Source organism: Anser anser (genome assembly GCF_964211835.1).
Source record: "Anser anser genome assembly, chromosome: 1".
NCBI lineage: Eukaryota > Metazoa > Chordata > Aves > Anseriformes > Anatidae > Anser > Anser anser.
In genome coordinates, this window is record NC_139720.1 from 168117616 (window position 1) to 168133737 (window position 16122).

The window sequence follows — 16122 nt, forward strand, 5'->3', positions numbered from 1 at the left end:
ACTCATCAGGGAGCAACCTCATATCAGATGCTTAACACAGGAACACCAGGTTCTTGCTGGGTTTAAGGAGAGGCTTAAGAATATCTGCCATGTGACAAGAAGGGACTTTTCTGCAATAATTATAATAATAATTATAATTAATAATTATAATTTCCTGCAATTGATTATAAGCAATCACATTACATAAATCTCTTTAAAAATGTCAGCTCCACCTTCCAGCTAGTCAGATTTGGAACTACCTATATATACCAGATCCATTGCAGAACCTGCTCCTCTCATATTTTTCTTCTAAAAAAGAAAGAGCATGGAGACAGGTAAGGATATTACAGACCAAAGTGTGGGAAGCAATAGCAGTAGAAATTAAGGAAGAACAACTTTCATTCTTTTTATACTGCATTGGTTTTCATTTAAGCTTGTCCTTTAGTCCTACTGAAGATTATTCATTATAGTTTCTATTTGATTTGGCACTCAAGTTGTAGAGTTCATAACATGGGAGTTTGAAACCAAGTGGCAACACAGCTACTTAGTGTGGGATAACTAAAAGAAGGATCTGGACAGATTTAACAGTACATGTCTGAAATGCCTATGAGAGATACGCCCAGATGGAAAAGCTGTGTAGTGGTATGGCAACTCCCCATGCATATGCATGTAGTATATGTGAGGTGCTGGGATGTATTAATGGGGGAACTACATTAAGACAGTAGAGTTTAAACCTTCAAAATCGAAATGGACAGTTTGGGTGTTGTATAAATGAAACTTACAAAGAATTCTGTTTTCCATCCTCAGACAAAGATCAGTAACATATTTTGAATTGATAAGGAACCAGGCTGATCTTTTGCTCAGCCCTACTCTCTCAACCCTAAGCAGAAATACTAGATGATTCTGCCCCTCCCCCCCCCCCCAAAAAAAAAAAGGATTGTAAATGCCAAATATGCCAAATGAAGGTTGACTGTGTGCAATTAAGATGAATGGATTCAGCCAAATTGTGGAATCCAACAGTTAAACCCTTTTCAGGATCCAAACATGACACTAACAACTACTCGGGCCACTTTCACTATGTACACACAGTACAATAGTGAATACAAAAATCCCATCCAAATGCACAGCTTCCCCTCAGACTCTGTCTTGCTTATGATGTGCTACACTGGTCTGCATGCCCAGGAATCTTGATTTGTGAAGAGGGACCAGCGGCTCTGCAACCCTCCCTGTGCATGTATTCCTGTTTACAAGGTGTGCGAATGTACGCAAACTCTGCAGTTACCCATTTCCCTCTTCAGCCTGGTGGTGAGAAGCGCAGAAGGTGTTTGTTGAACTTTGAACAACATACACTTGCCTCTGAATTAAGTAAGTACATCCATATCAGAAGCTACATGGTAGAATAATGGAGGCTGGGAGCAGGAATAACTTAGTGGTCTGCTGATGAAGCCGTGAATAATGTGATGGTTTATTTCTGTTGCAATTTCAAAGCTGGAATATGTTCTACTAAAAGTTCCGTGCATTTTTTTAGCTTGGGATTTTTGAGAATCCTACACGTCTGTGTACCCACGTTTTACATGCATGCACTCAGAAACACCTACCAAGTATATACTTAGATCTTTGAGTGGATTATGCTATTTTAACATCTGCAGTCTATATAAAAACACGGGTTGAAACAGAATGCTAACTTAAATAGAAAAGGAGGAATTAGGAAGCACAGTTCTAGAGAGTTAGCAGACTGTTAGTAGCAGTTCTTTTCTTTTTTACTAATTTCAAAATTTTAAAAAGAAGACCAAATTAAATTTTAAAGTAAGATGTCCTTCCAAGCAAATAATGAGTAAGCTTTTTGGACGGTGCTTGACAATGATTCTCTATTTTCTCCACTTGCTTTTTTTAGCATTTGAAATTTGCTAGTCAAAGGAGCATTTTGAGGAATTTCTCACAAAAAGAAATAGAAATTAAAAAATGAGAATGTAATTAAGGGGTACATAAATATCAAGTAAAAAGAGGGAAAGAGCCACAATTATTATATTTTCCTTCACCCGTTGATTATGTCATCAAAGATAATTTCTGTTTACTTTTTTCCCTTCTGTGAAACATTAGAAAATGGGGCTTCTTGCTCGTGTCTAAGATATTTCACATGAGCCATTATTGTGATATTTCTATCACACTTTGGCATAATTTGGAAGAAGCTAATTTATTTTCTGGATGCATAACAATTCCCCCGGACAGGTGCCATTAGATTGCTGAGGGTCAGTTGTTGCTCCCTTTATCCATGTATTTGAAAGTTTAAATGATTCAAAGGGCAGACATACTTACACATAATCAGTCAGGAAGAGAATTACTAAAACAGATATGAAACAGCTTTCCATCCTGATCTGTATTTAACAGAGTTAAGTATGCTAACACCATAAAACAGAGTTATCAGATTTATGTGTGTAGAACCCTGTGTAAGTCAAGCCTCTTTGACTTAGATCCTATGGTCAAAGTGAATTTTAAAAAATCATTTTGTTCAAACTATTGCCTGACAATACAGTCTAACGCTTGCGTTGAAAGGCTAAATTAGATACCAACTCCAAAAATCTGGCAGAGCCTTAGCCATGAAAGTTCAATAGGAGGAAAGATGTCTCAGTAGTAGGAGATGCATTAAAATCCTACCCTTGTGGAATGAGATACTAATGTATTTTGATGACTTAAGCATGTCAGGTCTAAAATAAAGCATAGCAACTAAAGAACTCTGTGATGGAAGAACTGCTGGAGAAGTACTGGACATGGATTCCTATTGGGGTCTTTTTTTTTTTTCTTTTTTTTTTTCTTTGTAGTTACTGTTTCATTTGAGAAAAAAACTAATTTGATTTCAAAATGGTGGAACACTTTCTTGAAAGCATATATGCAGTTGTTAAAGAGACTGTTTTGTATCACTGTAATACCAGCTATACAAGTACTGTAATGAACCTACCACATTGTTATAATCAGAGACATTGAAAAACAACTGCAAGTTTCAGCAGAAACTGGATAAAAATCACACTTTGATTATTTTCTATATTTAATTCCATATTAGTAGCAAACCAAAAGAAATAAAAGTATTTTTGATGCAAAGATACAGATAGAAAGTTAATGTGCTGAATCAATCAAAAATGAAAGAAAACAAGCCAGTGTGTACTTGAAATTTTACTTTGCTACAGTAGCTGAAAACATAATCATACTGACAACAGTTCTAACAGTCTGCACATTTCTGGGCATTAAGCATATATTCATTTTTCACTTCAAAATAATTAATAATCTGATCTTATCTGTGCTTTGGCTTAAGCCATGCAGCTCCTCTGAACACTCCAAAACAGCAAAATAAATTCTTCTTTCTCTTCACTATCTCAGCAAATTTAATAGGGTTTCATATTAAAGTTACTGCCTTAAGGGTATCAGATTGCTCATTCACCAAAAAAGCATCTCATGTCCTCAGCTGAAAATCTTATTAAACATAATGAAGTAGCAATCAATCCCATTATGATGTACAGAGCTATTTTTCACCAAAGGAAAAAAAAAAAAGAAGAAAAAAAAACAACTACCCTTCAGTGTCGTGCCAAATAATACATGTGACTGTTACTTCACAATTTCCTTTTTCACACAATCAGAAGAATTTATGTCAGAAGAAACCTCTGAAAGCCATCTTGTCCAAACTCCTTCTCAAAGTAGGTTTGACTTCAAAGTTAGATCAAGTTGCTCAGGACTTTGTCCAATGAGTTTCCAAAATCTCCAAGGACAGAGGATCCACAGCCTTTTTGACCAACTCCCTTCTGTGCTTGGCCACCTTCACTATGAAAAATTATTTGCTGTGACCATTGCTTCTTGTCCTCTCATTGTGCCTCCTTGAGAAGTCTGGCTCCATCTGTACTATAACTCCCCTAGAGACAGCGAAGACTGCTGAGATACCCCGAACTTAGACTTCCTCCTGAGAGTCACAGACTTTGCAGACGCTTCAGGTGATTTAGCTTCCTAACCACTGTAGTGGCCTTCCACTGGACTGTCTTCGGATTATCCTTTCCTATATAGGACAGGGGGTAGCAAAAGTAGATACAGCTCCAGACATGGCCTCACAACTGCCATGCAGAGGGGAATAATCACTTTCTTTGACCTACTGTTTATGCTTTTACCAGCACAGCCCAGCATGGTTATTGTCATGGTTATTGCATAGTTATTGAATGGTTTATTGTCATAAAGGCATGGTGCTGACTTGTGCTCCTCTTGCTGTCCTCCAGGATCTTGGGTTCCTCTGTAGTATGGGACATTGCTGCATGAGATTGTTCTGCTCCACATTCAGGGCTCTACATCCATCTTTACTGAACATCATAAGGTTCTTCTCAGCCCATTCCTCCAGCTTTTCAAGGTTCCTACAAATAGCAGATGTTCTCACCAGCCCTTCATCACAATTTTGTGTAATCCATGAACTTGTTGAGTGTATGTTCGCTCCTATAGTCCAGATTGTTGATGAAAACACTAAACAGTTTTGGGACCTAAATTAACCCCCAGAGAATACCATATTTCATATGCTACCACTTAGATTTTTAACCACTGTCTGGTAATGCTTTGAGCCCAATGGTCTAATTGGTTTTCACACAGGTACTCCATCTACCCCTCCAGTCTGTAATTTGGCTGCAAGGTTACTATGGGACACTATTTCAAGGGGCTTGGAAAGCCAAGACGAATGACTTGCTCTACTCTCCCTTTGTCTACACAGCTACTCTTTTATCACAGAAAGCAACCAGGCCAGTCAGACATTATTTGTACTAGGAAAATCTATGTTAACTGCTTCCTGAAAAACTTTTTTTTTTTTTGCTTGGAAATAGCTTCCATGAAGACAGTCCCCATAATTGTCACAGGCACTGAATTGAGGCTGACCCTCCTGTCATTACTGTCCTGTTTCTTACTCTTTTCCTGAAGGTGGACAGTCTTCAGAAAGCTCCCCCGATTGCCAAACACTTTGAAGAGCATTAGAAATGGGCCCCACAGTAATATCGACAAAACCTGAGTTTAAGCCTGTCCATCTCCAGGGAGTTGTCTGTGTTCAGTTTGCTGTAGCTCAGTCCTCCACCATGGCTACCAACACAGACTAACTAAGAATTAATTGCCAGAACAAAGGCAAATAAAACACTGAGTATCTCTACGTTTTTCATGTCCCTCATAAAGCCATACACCCCATTCAGTACTAGACCTCAATTTCCGTGTTTTTCCTCTGTTGCCGAAGTATCAATAGGACCTTTCTAGTTGTGCATCACATCCTCAGCTGTAGCTGAGATTTGACTTTCCTTGTATCATCCTTGTCTGCCTGGTCAGTTTAGCCAGGAGGTACCCTTTCAGTTAGGCTGGTCTTCTGCTCAACTGCCTGCACATCAGGATGGACTGCTCTTGTGCTTTGAGAAGATTGTTCTCAAATCCTTGGCCCCTTTAAGCCCCATGGCAGCCTCCCATGACTATCAGTTTCCTGAACAAACCAAAGTTCGCTCTTGTAGTCCATGCTCATTATTTTGATAGCTGTTTTCCTCATGTTCTTCAGCTCTATTATCTCATGGTCACTGCAACCAAGGCTACCATTGCTTTTCGCATCCCCAGCAAGGTCCTTCCTATTCATGAGCGCTGTGGTTTAACCCGGTCGGCAGCTAAACACCACACAGCCATTCGCTCACCCTCCCCCCTCCCTCTCTGGGATGGGGGAGAGAAATGGGAAAGTGAAGCCTGTGAGTTGAGATAAAGAGTTTATTAAGATAGGAGAATAATAATAATAATAATAATGTGTATGAAACAAGTGATGCACAATGCAATTGCTCACCACCCGCTGACCGATGCCCAGCCTATCCCCGAGCAGCCGGCCCCCCACCCCGGCCAGCCACCCCTATATATTGTTTAGCATGACGTCAGATGGTATGGAATACCCCTTTGGCCAGTTTGGGTCAGCTGTCCTGGGTCTGTCCCCTCCCAGCTCCTGCTGCACCCCCAGCCTGCTCGCTGGCAGGACAGAGCGAGAAGCTGAAAAGTCCTTGGCCTGGTGTAAGCACTGCTCTGCAACAATTAAAACATCAGCATGTTATCAGCGCTCTTCTCATCCTAATGCAAAACATAGCACCCTACCAGCTACTAGGAGGAAAATTGACTCTGTCCTAACTGAAACCAGGACAATGAGTAACTGATCTAGCAGAGCACCTCTCTCAGCCAGTGTATCCAGCAACTCTGTCACAAAATTATCTGTAGAACTTTCTTGACTTGTTTCTGACACTTCTCTCTCCTCCCAACAACAGAGCTCTAGAGAACCCTAAAGTCATAGGGTCACACTAATTTGTTCACCTCTACTTTGTCTAATTCAATCAAATCTGAAATTGTCTTTAGCCACTTTTATGCAACAGAATCGGATACGGAGCATCAGCTTTCCACATATGAATTCTTTAGGTTGTATGTTTACTTGTAATGTCAGTTTGGGAGGTATGTTTCAGCTCAATCAAAAATTGTGTTTGATGCAATAATTCCTGGAACTGAAAGTCTGCATTATATGGTGTTAATGGGAAATCAAATGAGGTGAATAGAATGATCCCTTGAAGTCTTAGAAATCAATTACTTAGAGGACATGGAGAAATTATTTAGTTAAAATAAGAATCATATTAGCCTTCCAGCAGTATTCAAGCCAAAACTCAAGTGACATAGAAAAACATTATTTCTTCTCTTTAATATCAGAACTGCTTTATCCTTGCCAAAATCTAAAGAAAGGCCACCAATCTTTTAAGAAAAATATTGTTCTTGTTTCACATATTTCTGGTGCAACTGAAAGCAGTCAGTAGAAACCTCACAAAAAGATTCACAATTGTTCTCAGACAACCCTCTGCACTGTTGAGTGCTTGTCCTAACTCTGTTATAGATTTAAAGAAAGCAGAAATTAAGCAAATATAGTTTTCCTACTAGCATTATCCAATATGACACATTCCCAGTTAAGCTAGGTGGCTAGAGCAGTGTGGTCATACAGACCCCACTACAACACACCCACTTACCTGTACTGCTAATTTGCATCTAGACGCATTTTATTGTTTCAGGATTTGGCATTTTGACTAATATCATTAAGCTATGGAATTTTGCAGATGCAACTTTGATTAAAGTAAAAATGCCATCCCCACTTCCATTTCTTCTTCACTGTGTGCTTTCATAATGGCTATTTTTTTCTCCTTTCAGAAAAAAGAAAGTTCTTAGACACTAGTTTATTCCCTTGCTAAATTTAATGGGCTTCAGCAATAGCCTGTTTTAAACTGAAATTTCAGCTCAACTGCAGCATCCTTCATCTAACAACATAATCACAGATGTGCTGCTTTAATGTTCTGTTGATACTGGAAAAATGAGAATAATGACCTTTGTGCTAATTAGTTAACCCAGAGAAACTACTGAGATGGAGAGTGTGAAACTTTGCAGGGCACTGGGTTACATATTCTACACATACCTTATGTTAATTTTGGGCTCAAATAAATATTGTTTCTGTACATGTTAGTAGCCTTCTAATTCCTTCATTTTAGTTGTGGCAAGTATATAGTTCCTCTCAATCTCTCTTTTTTTTTTTTTTCTTAAATTCAGGTGAACTAGAGCATTAGAAATTGATCAATCGTACATGGTGCTGTGCGATTCTCTATGCTATTTTCTGTTGAGACTTATGTCCTCTTTCTGTCTAATCTTCTTCTTTCTGAAGATACTCTTGTGACACATTCCTTTTTTATTTCTGATAATATAAAGAGTTAAGACGTTATCCATGTCATTACAATAAAAAACCTCCTCATAAACATGCAAATTGTATCTTTTCGATATGCAAATTGTGTCTTTTCAGGTACCTCCACAGTGTATCTGCCTGAACTATAACAATAAAATTGCAGCACACAGCACAGTAAATATGATTGTCAGATCCTCTACTCTCAGACCCTATCCTTATAATGAAAACACCCAGAATCTAAATTTTGTTCTTGGACAAGTCACCAGTTCTTTAAGTCCCTTCAGAGGTGACCATTTCACTCAGAGAGCATATTATCTTCAAGTTATTACTTGAAATGTTATTTGGCAGTGAAGTTAACAGAGAGATTGTCAGGTAAGACTGATGCTGTCAGCCTGAAAGCACAGTCATGCAGCTGGTACTGTGCAGAAATGCGTGAGCTTCCATTGCAACAGGATCTGTCAATCTGTCACATTATTAAAGATCTTAGGGGCTGGTGACTGCAAATGTACCAAAGGTTTCCTAGAAGGTAATGGTGCAAAGACAAAAACCTGTTTGATGTTTCCATCACTGAGCAGTCAAGGGCAACAAAGTTAGTTTTAAAGCTTACTTATCCTCGTATTTTCATTACATTTTTTCAGATTACTTCTTGATGGAAGTTGCCCAAAAGTGCTCTTTGACCCCTTGTTGCCTCAGAAAACGCGTATATTACATAATCAATAATCAGGTCCTTCGTCTGCCACTTTTATTTAAGAAAAGGCTGGAAAACAGAAGAAACTTGCCACTTTATTAAAAAGTGGGAAAACATTTTTTTTTGTCTTTCTCAGTTCACAGAACTTTATCTGCATCAGAGTTGCATTCTGTCTCATTTCTGAAAGAGGTTTTCTACCCATAGCCTTGGAGAGGGCCCTTCACTGAAAATAAGCCCTAGAAACTTTGTAAATCGCAGAGCTCTGTGGATGACTTGCAATAAATAGTGGGGAGATCAAAGGAGGATTAGAGGCTAGCTGTGAAGAATACGGGCAAGAATGACAAAAGGAAAGGCTCTGTGTTAACTCAGTTATGTTCCTACAATGAGAAAAAATATAGGAAGAAAACCCTTAACTTTTATTTATTTATTTTTTGATTCACTGCCGAATAGAAGAGTTCCTTGTATACCTGTGTTGCTTTTGTCCTGTTGACCTACATACCAGACAGGAAGAGACTCCCACAGAGCATTTCATGCTAGTGGAGGAGTTGGTTATATGTCCTAAATTTGGAGGCTAGGCTGCAGGAATTTTAAATAGTCTGTTAAATATAGAAACATCTTAAGATTTAGAAAAACACGTAAAAACAAAGTAGAAAACGAGACCTTCTCCATGATTATTGTTTCTTTCCTTGACTTTTCTTCTTTTTGTCTTACACAGCTTGGTCTGTTCTAGCTTCCTCTCAGGCACAATTTGCCAAGGTGAAATAATGAGCAGCAACATTGTTCTTCAGAATAATGAGCACTGACCAGCATTCTCCCTTCTTTTCTTGTCATCAGAATTAGATAAATGCCCACTTTAAGATCAGCTTTACCTTTTAATCTACACTTTCATAGCTGTGTGTTTCAGGAGTCGATTCACAGTAAAATGGGTTTGAACTTAGACCTGAGTACTATGAGATGTGCTGTCATGCACTGCTATTCAATTTAGATGACTAACACATTGTATTTTGTCCACTGTGTTATCAATGCATGGTGACAGTCCTCTGCTATGTGCAGACAGATTATGCGCTATGACCCTTTCTGCTCAAACCAGGGTACCAAAGTCTGATAAATAATGATTGTAGGCAGTCAAGGAATAGCGATTAGGGTAAGCACCAACTATTAATAATCTGTGTCCCCTTATCAGCTGTACTAGGGAAGGTACTGGAGCACACCGCAGCTCCCACATGGCCCCCTTGACCAGGTTTCCTTTCTGTGGAAAAAGGGGGACAGAGAAGAGAAAGAGGGAGAGAAAAAGGACAAAGATCTGTGATCAGGACAGACACCCACAGCTGGGAACAGGAATTTCTCACAGGCCGACTAATATAAACAAAATTCTTATGAGGCCTGAGGTAAGCATACATTATACCTGACTGAGCACTCCTCCATGAGATTGTGTTGTACTTCCTGCATAACGAACATCAACTTTCACTCACAAATGTGTTAACAAGGCAGCATTTGTAACCATCCTTAGCAAAAAGGGAAGCTTAAACACAGTGAAGTTAAGTGACTCCTAGATACTGAACCTCTTGTTGACAGGATCAAATATAATAGACCAGTGGGATAACTGGGACTTGAAAGCAGTCATGAAATGATGAGTTTGCAGATATTAATCATCATTTTCCCTTTGACTTCAGCAACTGAGCAGTCAGGATTTCAGCTCAAACCTTTGACTGCCAGACTGCTGCTTTGAATCACAATGGAGCCTCTTTCATCTGGTGGCAGTGGAGAAATCTCTAAAACATTTTTTTTCGTGGTGATGGCAACCAAGAGAGGAAACTAGAAACTCAGAAAGAAAAACATGATCAAATGCCGTGTTTGAAATATATTGATGTATGCCAAGAAATCCCACTGAAGCTCATACAAGCTTTAATCCTTTTCACTACACATAGGTCTTGCAACCCGTAAAATGCAATTGCTAGGAAATGTAAACTCCGTCTGATGTCAGTAAGACTATTTAGGGGGATAAGGACTGTCAAATGCAGTTAAGATTGATTCTACAATAATAAGAACATAAAATTGGCCAAACTGACTAATCCATTCAGCTCAACAGCCTGTCTTGAAAAGTGGCTTGTAACTGATTCTTAGGAAAACAGGCATGCATAGGGTAAAGGTTCCCCTGATACTTCCCATACAGCTCTGACAGTGTACTTTCTACATCAGAGATTGCATCCAAATGATTGTCTTTAACAGATGCTGAAGGATGTGAACCCATTTTGGCCTCCACAATATCCTGTGACAACGAATATCACAGTTTAATTATTTATAATGTGAAAATAATCCCTCTGGAGAGAAAGCAATCATTTAAGTGAACTGTGAGGCAACTTGCTCAGTCAGACATTCTGTGGATTGAGTTGCAATGCCAGGGCCATAGCAAATACCCCAGGCAGTGCTACCCAGAGCAAAAGACACACATTAGCAACGATCTATTTCCACTTGCTATTCTGAGCTCACTGAAGTGTGATGGGTATCACGTCTTGCATATACCAATAGGACCTGCTCCACGGGGAGGAGTACAGAGAGGCATCTCAGGGAGAGATCTCAGCCCACAACTGTGATTATGCCACTAAAATTTACAGCAACTTCAAGCACGCTGCTCAGCAAATTGTTCCACCAGGCATCTCAAGAAAATTATGTGAGGATCTCTTCAGTTTGGCAAACAGGAATATCACCACAAAAACTGACCTGGAAGAGTAACAGAAAATGCTGCCCACTTTCTTTATTACAGGTTTGAGTGAAATTATTATAGCTTAAAGTAGATGCATTTCCTCATAGATGGTCCAGAAAATAAGAAGTGATAGAGTATTTGGGCTTCTTTTTATCCTGGCAGCCATATAAAAGCTTTATAAAAGAGCAAAAGTTATTTTGATCTCCTTATTGCCCATCACAGAATAGGAGGGGCAATCTTAGGAGACAGTAGTCTTAGGAAGCTAACAAATAGAGAAAAAAAAAAAAAAAAACACTTAAAAACACCCTATGTCAGATGGTAAATGTTTCTTTAACTCACCTTTCAATTCTTGCTACAGATACATGACTCATATTCAGAATCCTACAGATGTTTTCCCTGTGACATCAATGTAAGGTGCCTAACAACTCTATATACTCTTGCTGTGAAAAAATAAAAATAAAATCGCACAAAAACAAAACTGCAACTTTGGAAAGGGCAGGGAAGCAAATTTGTGACTATTAACTGAATTAGGATCACACTAGGAATTTATAAAGAGTCGTCTTGATCTTTCCACAGTACCGGGAGTTAATGCTTGCTAATTTGTCAGGCAACAAGAATTTAATTTAGTCAGTCAAGTTGATTGGGATGACAAATTCTGCAGGTTGACTGTACATATTATTCACTTGTGTTTGTCATCCATCTTTTAAAAGTTTTCTTTGCAAACTTTGATGGAACTCCATTCTTTGACACAGGCCAGAAATAACATCTCTTTTCCCAATGACAGATATTTCTGAAGTCTGGACCTGTCAGTGAAGAAAATAACAGTTTTTGGGCTAAGAATTAGTGTGCTGCAAACCATCTCCCCACATTGTTCCACTGCAATGTGCAATTCAGTGAATATCTACAAACATTACTATAAAGAAATCCATTGTTCTCTTGCTTCCTCTTCAGCTGCAGTTTCCAGAATACTAAGCTTGAAAATTAATTAATTAAAAAAAAAAGAAAAAGAAAAAGAGATCAGAGATGCAAACTATGCATGTAATTTGAAAAAGCAATGAAGACAAAAAAAAAAAAAAAAGTAACTCCCTTTTTCTTGCAAGGCATTTTGAAACCTGAAGGATCTAACTCTCACCCAGGAGCACATACATTAGTATACAGAAGCTGCTGCAGACAGAATATATATATTGGCAGATGTCATCTCAGAAACCAAAAAGAAAGGCATGGGAACTGCAAAGGGACTGCAAAGAATAAATTGTTTTAGAGGCTCTTATAAAGAGGTGCTACAGAAGGGATATTTGTTGGGATGTGTTTCTGAGCTGGCTGTATAAAATCCCAGGGTTTCTGGCTGATATTGCATGAGATGGCTGGTCTAATCTGTCAGCTTGCTACTGACAAGTGGGCTGCCCCCATAAAAAGGGGGTTGAGGGAGTCAGAGCAGGGCTCAACTTTCTCTCCTGCTGCTGTCTTGCCCGTCAGACTGATTGTCAAGCACAGATCATCCCTTTTACACTTGGGCTATGTTGTATAGCGTGGCTGTGATCGTCTGGGCAGAACCTGAAGCAAAGCTTTGCAGTTGCAACCCCAATGATTTAGGCAAAGGGGAGAAAGGAAAAGGGAAACAAGAGGGGCAAGGCAAGCAGAAGATAGCACTGACAATGAAGCTCTGCTCGCAATGTAGTTTAAATTCGGTACTTTGGTACGGGGTATCACTTTGCTTCTAAATGCCTTGCTTTGCCGCCTGCAGGTCTGACTGCTCTGCTCTGAAGTCTCCACTTGTATGTATATCTGAGACAGTTCAGAGTTTGTTTAATCATTTGTAGCTCCCTAGTTGTTTGTAAGAAGGCCACAGCAATGTCAAAAGTATTGAAATACATCGAGCAAACAATCTACCCAAACCAATTAAATGTGACCATATGACCCCCAACTAGCAAGCACAGAGATTTACATTTTAAATTCATACTTACTTCTGTAACAACGATAAATATCAACTCTTACCAGCTGCAGGCCCAAACATTCATCAGGGACAAAATAATCCATGGAGACAAAGAGCTTCTCTCACATTCTGAAGAAGTTTAACACACAAACACAGCAATCTTCCAAATGCTTGTGGCAAAGCTGCACAATTTACTCAACCCCCGGAAAAGTACTGGATTCCAGAAGCCACAGCAATGTCTCATGTACTTGAACGTATCTTAGCAATTGGGTATCTTTACACATAACGTGTGTCTCTCTGTGAGGGCAAGGTACTTTTGCAAATCAACAAAACTTCTTGTGCAAGTTCTGGAGCCAGCTATTAGTCAATCTGTGTCCTTAAAAAATTCTGTCCTCATGTCACCTCACCTTTTTTCTTTCATCCAGAAAAGGTGAGGTGCACACACAGCAGGAAATATAAGATGGAAAGGTTTACTCAGAGCTGTATGGGTATTCCTTCAATTCCTCTCTCTCATTCAGGGCCGCTCCACAGTTCTGCAAATTCTGCACATTATTCTGATCAAAAATTCCTAACAATTCCTATGTTGCAATCACAAGGAGTTCCCAAAAGACATTAGTTTCTTTTCGTTTTACATCAACAGTAGAAGTTTAAATAAATTTATCATCCTAACTCCCCTGGGCATCATAAGAAAAGAAGAGATGTTCTGAGTGCATCCCATGACAATTCTTGGAGTGTCTGAGCTCTGCATGGCACTGTAAAACCGGGAGAAATCCCTATTTATATAACAAATATACCTAGAATAGACTGAATATACCTTATATAATGTATACCCAACTCCACCAGCCAGTACAGGAAAAAAATACCAATGTACAGCAGTACACACAGATAACTGGAGCTCAGTGCATGAGTAGGCGTAGTTTGCATTCTTGATTTCCCATGCCCCTAAGCAAAGATACGTATCAAAGTAACCATAATAAGTAGCTGCAACACATTTTTACCATCTCCTCAATACCACTAACAGCATGTTTTCAGACTATCTTTTTTTAAAAAGACAACATAAGAATTTAATTCCTTTGCCATTTTTTTAAATTGTTTGTGACATGTTTGTGAAAAAGAAAACTAATTGCTAGTATTCTTCTTGGGGTATGTGTAACTGTAAGTTGCTGGGTTTGCCTGTTTTACATTACCAGGATCTGTATTTCTGGGAAGACTTCAGTGAGATTCACCAGCAGGCAACAGTGGTATCTCTATTTCAACCCCAAAGCAGAGGAGTTGGTAATTCCGAAGAATGATGCCTTTAAGATGTCTTGCTTTTTTCCATTAAATATATATATATATATTATATTTTCTTCTTGTTTTCATCCTGTCAGAGCCATTGCAATTTAAAAAGGCACAGTGGCCTTCATCAGATCAGAAAAAATCTATCATCCATCCTGCTGTACTGTCTAGGAAAATGGCACTTGCAATAACGTTTAAAATGATGGTTTAAGCTTTTTCTCTGAGGGAAACAAAGCTAGCTCTTGTCTGGCTAAATAAGACAATGTGTTCCTTTTTTTTTTTTTTCCTGAAAAAATATATGCAAAAAACGTTGTCATGCTGTAAAAATTTCTAGAAAGCTGCTCTGATTGCCTTAATGTGTCACACACAGCAGGCAGCGAGGAGAAATATCAAATTCATGGAGCCCATAACAAGTGTGCCCAGACACACTGGCTGAACTGTTAAATCCCTGTGAGTAGCTGAGGGTAGTGGTGGATCACTGCACAGCTGTATCCAGTACACGGTCTGCAATGAGGAGCCATGCTGGGTGACATGTTAAAACAGCCTCTGCCTACTTCAACATCTAATGAAACATTTGGGACAAATGACATCAGTTTTTACGAGTTAAGAGCTCAGCTTCTGTGATCGTTACATTTGGGCAGGGAATAAGACATTCTACAACTTGCAAGATTTAATCAAGCTGGGATTGAAGCTATCACTCAAGTCTAGCTCTAAAACTTAGAGCAGGCTTCCCATTTTGCATTGCAGAGCTCTCCTTCTGCACCAAATCCTTCTTGCCTTTAATCTCTGCATATAGCCAGGCACATTTTCTTTCATACTGAGAATAGTGTGCACCTCTGGCTCATGCACATTGAGGTAGTCATATGAGGTAGTTCATGTCCTTGCTGGCATGCTGACTGCAGCTGTAATGCCAAAAGGAAGACCCTGATGACAGGCGTCATTCTTGCAAGGGGCAGGAAGTTTATGTTGGGGAGTAGAAGTCATATCTCTGTAAAAAATAAAACTAAAGAATAGCCAACAGCAAAACACAAGTAGTCCCACTCTAAATAATATCGGGCATTTTCAGAACCTACTGGGAAAAAAAGAAGGGAACTGGAAAATCTTTTGGTTAAAGGAGCTGTCTAGACCAGTAAACCTGGCCTCTGTGATGGTTTACCCTGCTGGGCAGCTGGACTCCACCATAGCTACACTCTCACTCCTGCACCTCAAAGGAAGAAGCAGAGAAAATACAATGAAAAGGGCTCAAGAGTTGAGATAAGGACAGGGAGATCACTTAACAATTATCATCACAGTCAAAACAGACTCAGCATAGGGAGATTAATGATTTTTTTTTACCAATTACTAACAAGCTAGAGCAGTGAGAAACTAAAAGCAAACTAAAAACACCTTATCTGCATCCAGGTTCTTCTACCTCTTCCCTCCAAGCAGCGCAGGGGAACAGGGAATAGGGACTGTGGTCAGTCTCTAACGCTTTGTGTCTGCCGCTCCTTCACACTCTCTGCCCCTGCTCCCCGTGGGGTCCCTCCCACGGGATGCCGTCCTTCCCGAACTGAGCCTGCGGGGGCTGCCCACAGGCAGCAGCTCTTCAACAACTGCTCCCACACGGCTCCGTACCACGGGGTCCATCCCCCAGGAGCAAACTGCTCCAGCACGGGTCCCCCACGGGCGGCAGCTCCCCCCAGACCCCCTGCTCCTGCGTGGGCTCCTCTCCACGGGCTGCAGCTCCGGCCCGGGGCCTGCTCCTGCGGGGGCTCTCCATGGGCCGCAGCCTCCTCCAGGCCACATCCACCTGCTCCACCGGGGGCTCCTCC

General features: G+C 39.9%; 1 protein-coding gene across 18 annotated transcripts in view; it reads right to left on the minus strand.

The window, feature by feature from the left end:
• The window catches only part of LOC310892434 (uncharacterized protein), a 93172-nt gene that overhangs the window by 74402 nt on the left and 2648 nt on the right, over positions 1–16122 (minus strand). For 9 of the 18 annotated variants that reach the window (XR_014578115.1, XR_014578116.1, XR_014578117.1 and 6 more), the window contains exon 1: positions 13096–13860. The exons of 1 other annotated variant lie outside the window; for it this stretch is intronic. Coding sequence is in view for 1 of the 17 variants with exons in the window: in XM_083820208.1 (XP_083676334.1) it covers positions 13096–13137 (42 nt within the window). In the remaining 16 variants the exon portion in view is untranslated. Of the gene's footprint in view, positions 1–11439; positions 11904–13064; positions 13861–16122 lie in introns of those variants that run through there. 8 more of the 18 variants (XR_014578119.1, XR_014578120.1, XR_014578122.1 and 5 more) reach the window with 3 other exon arrangements.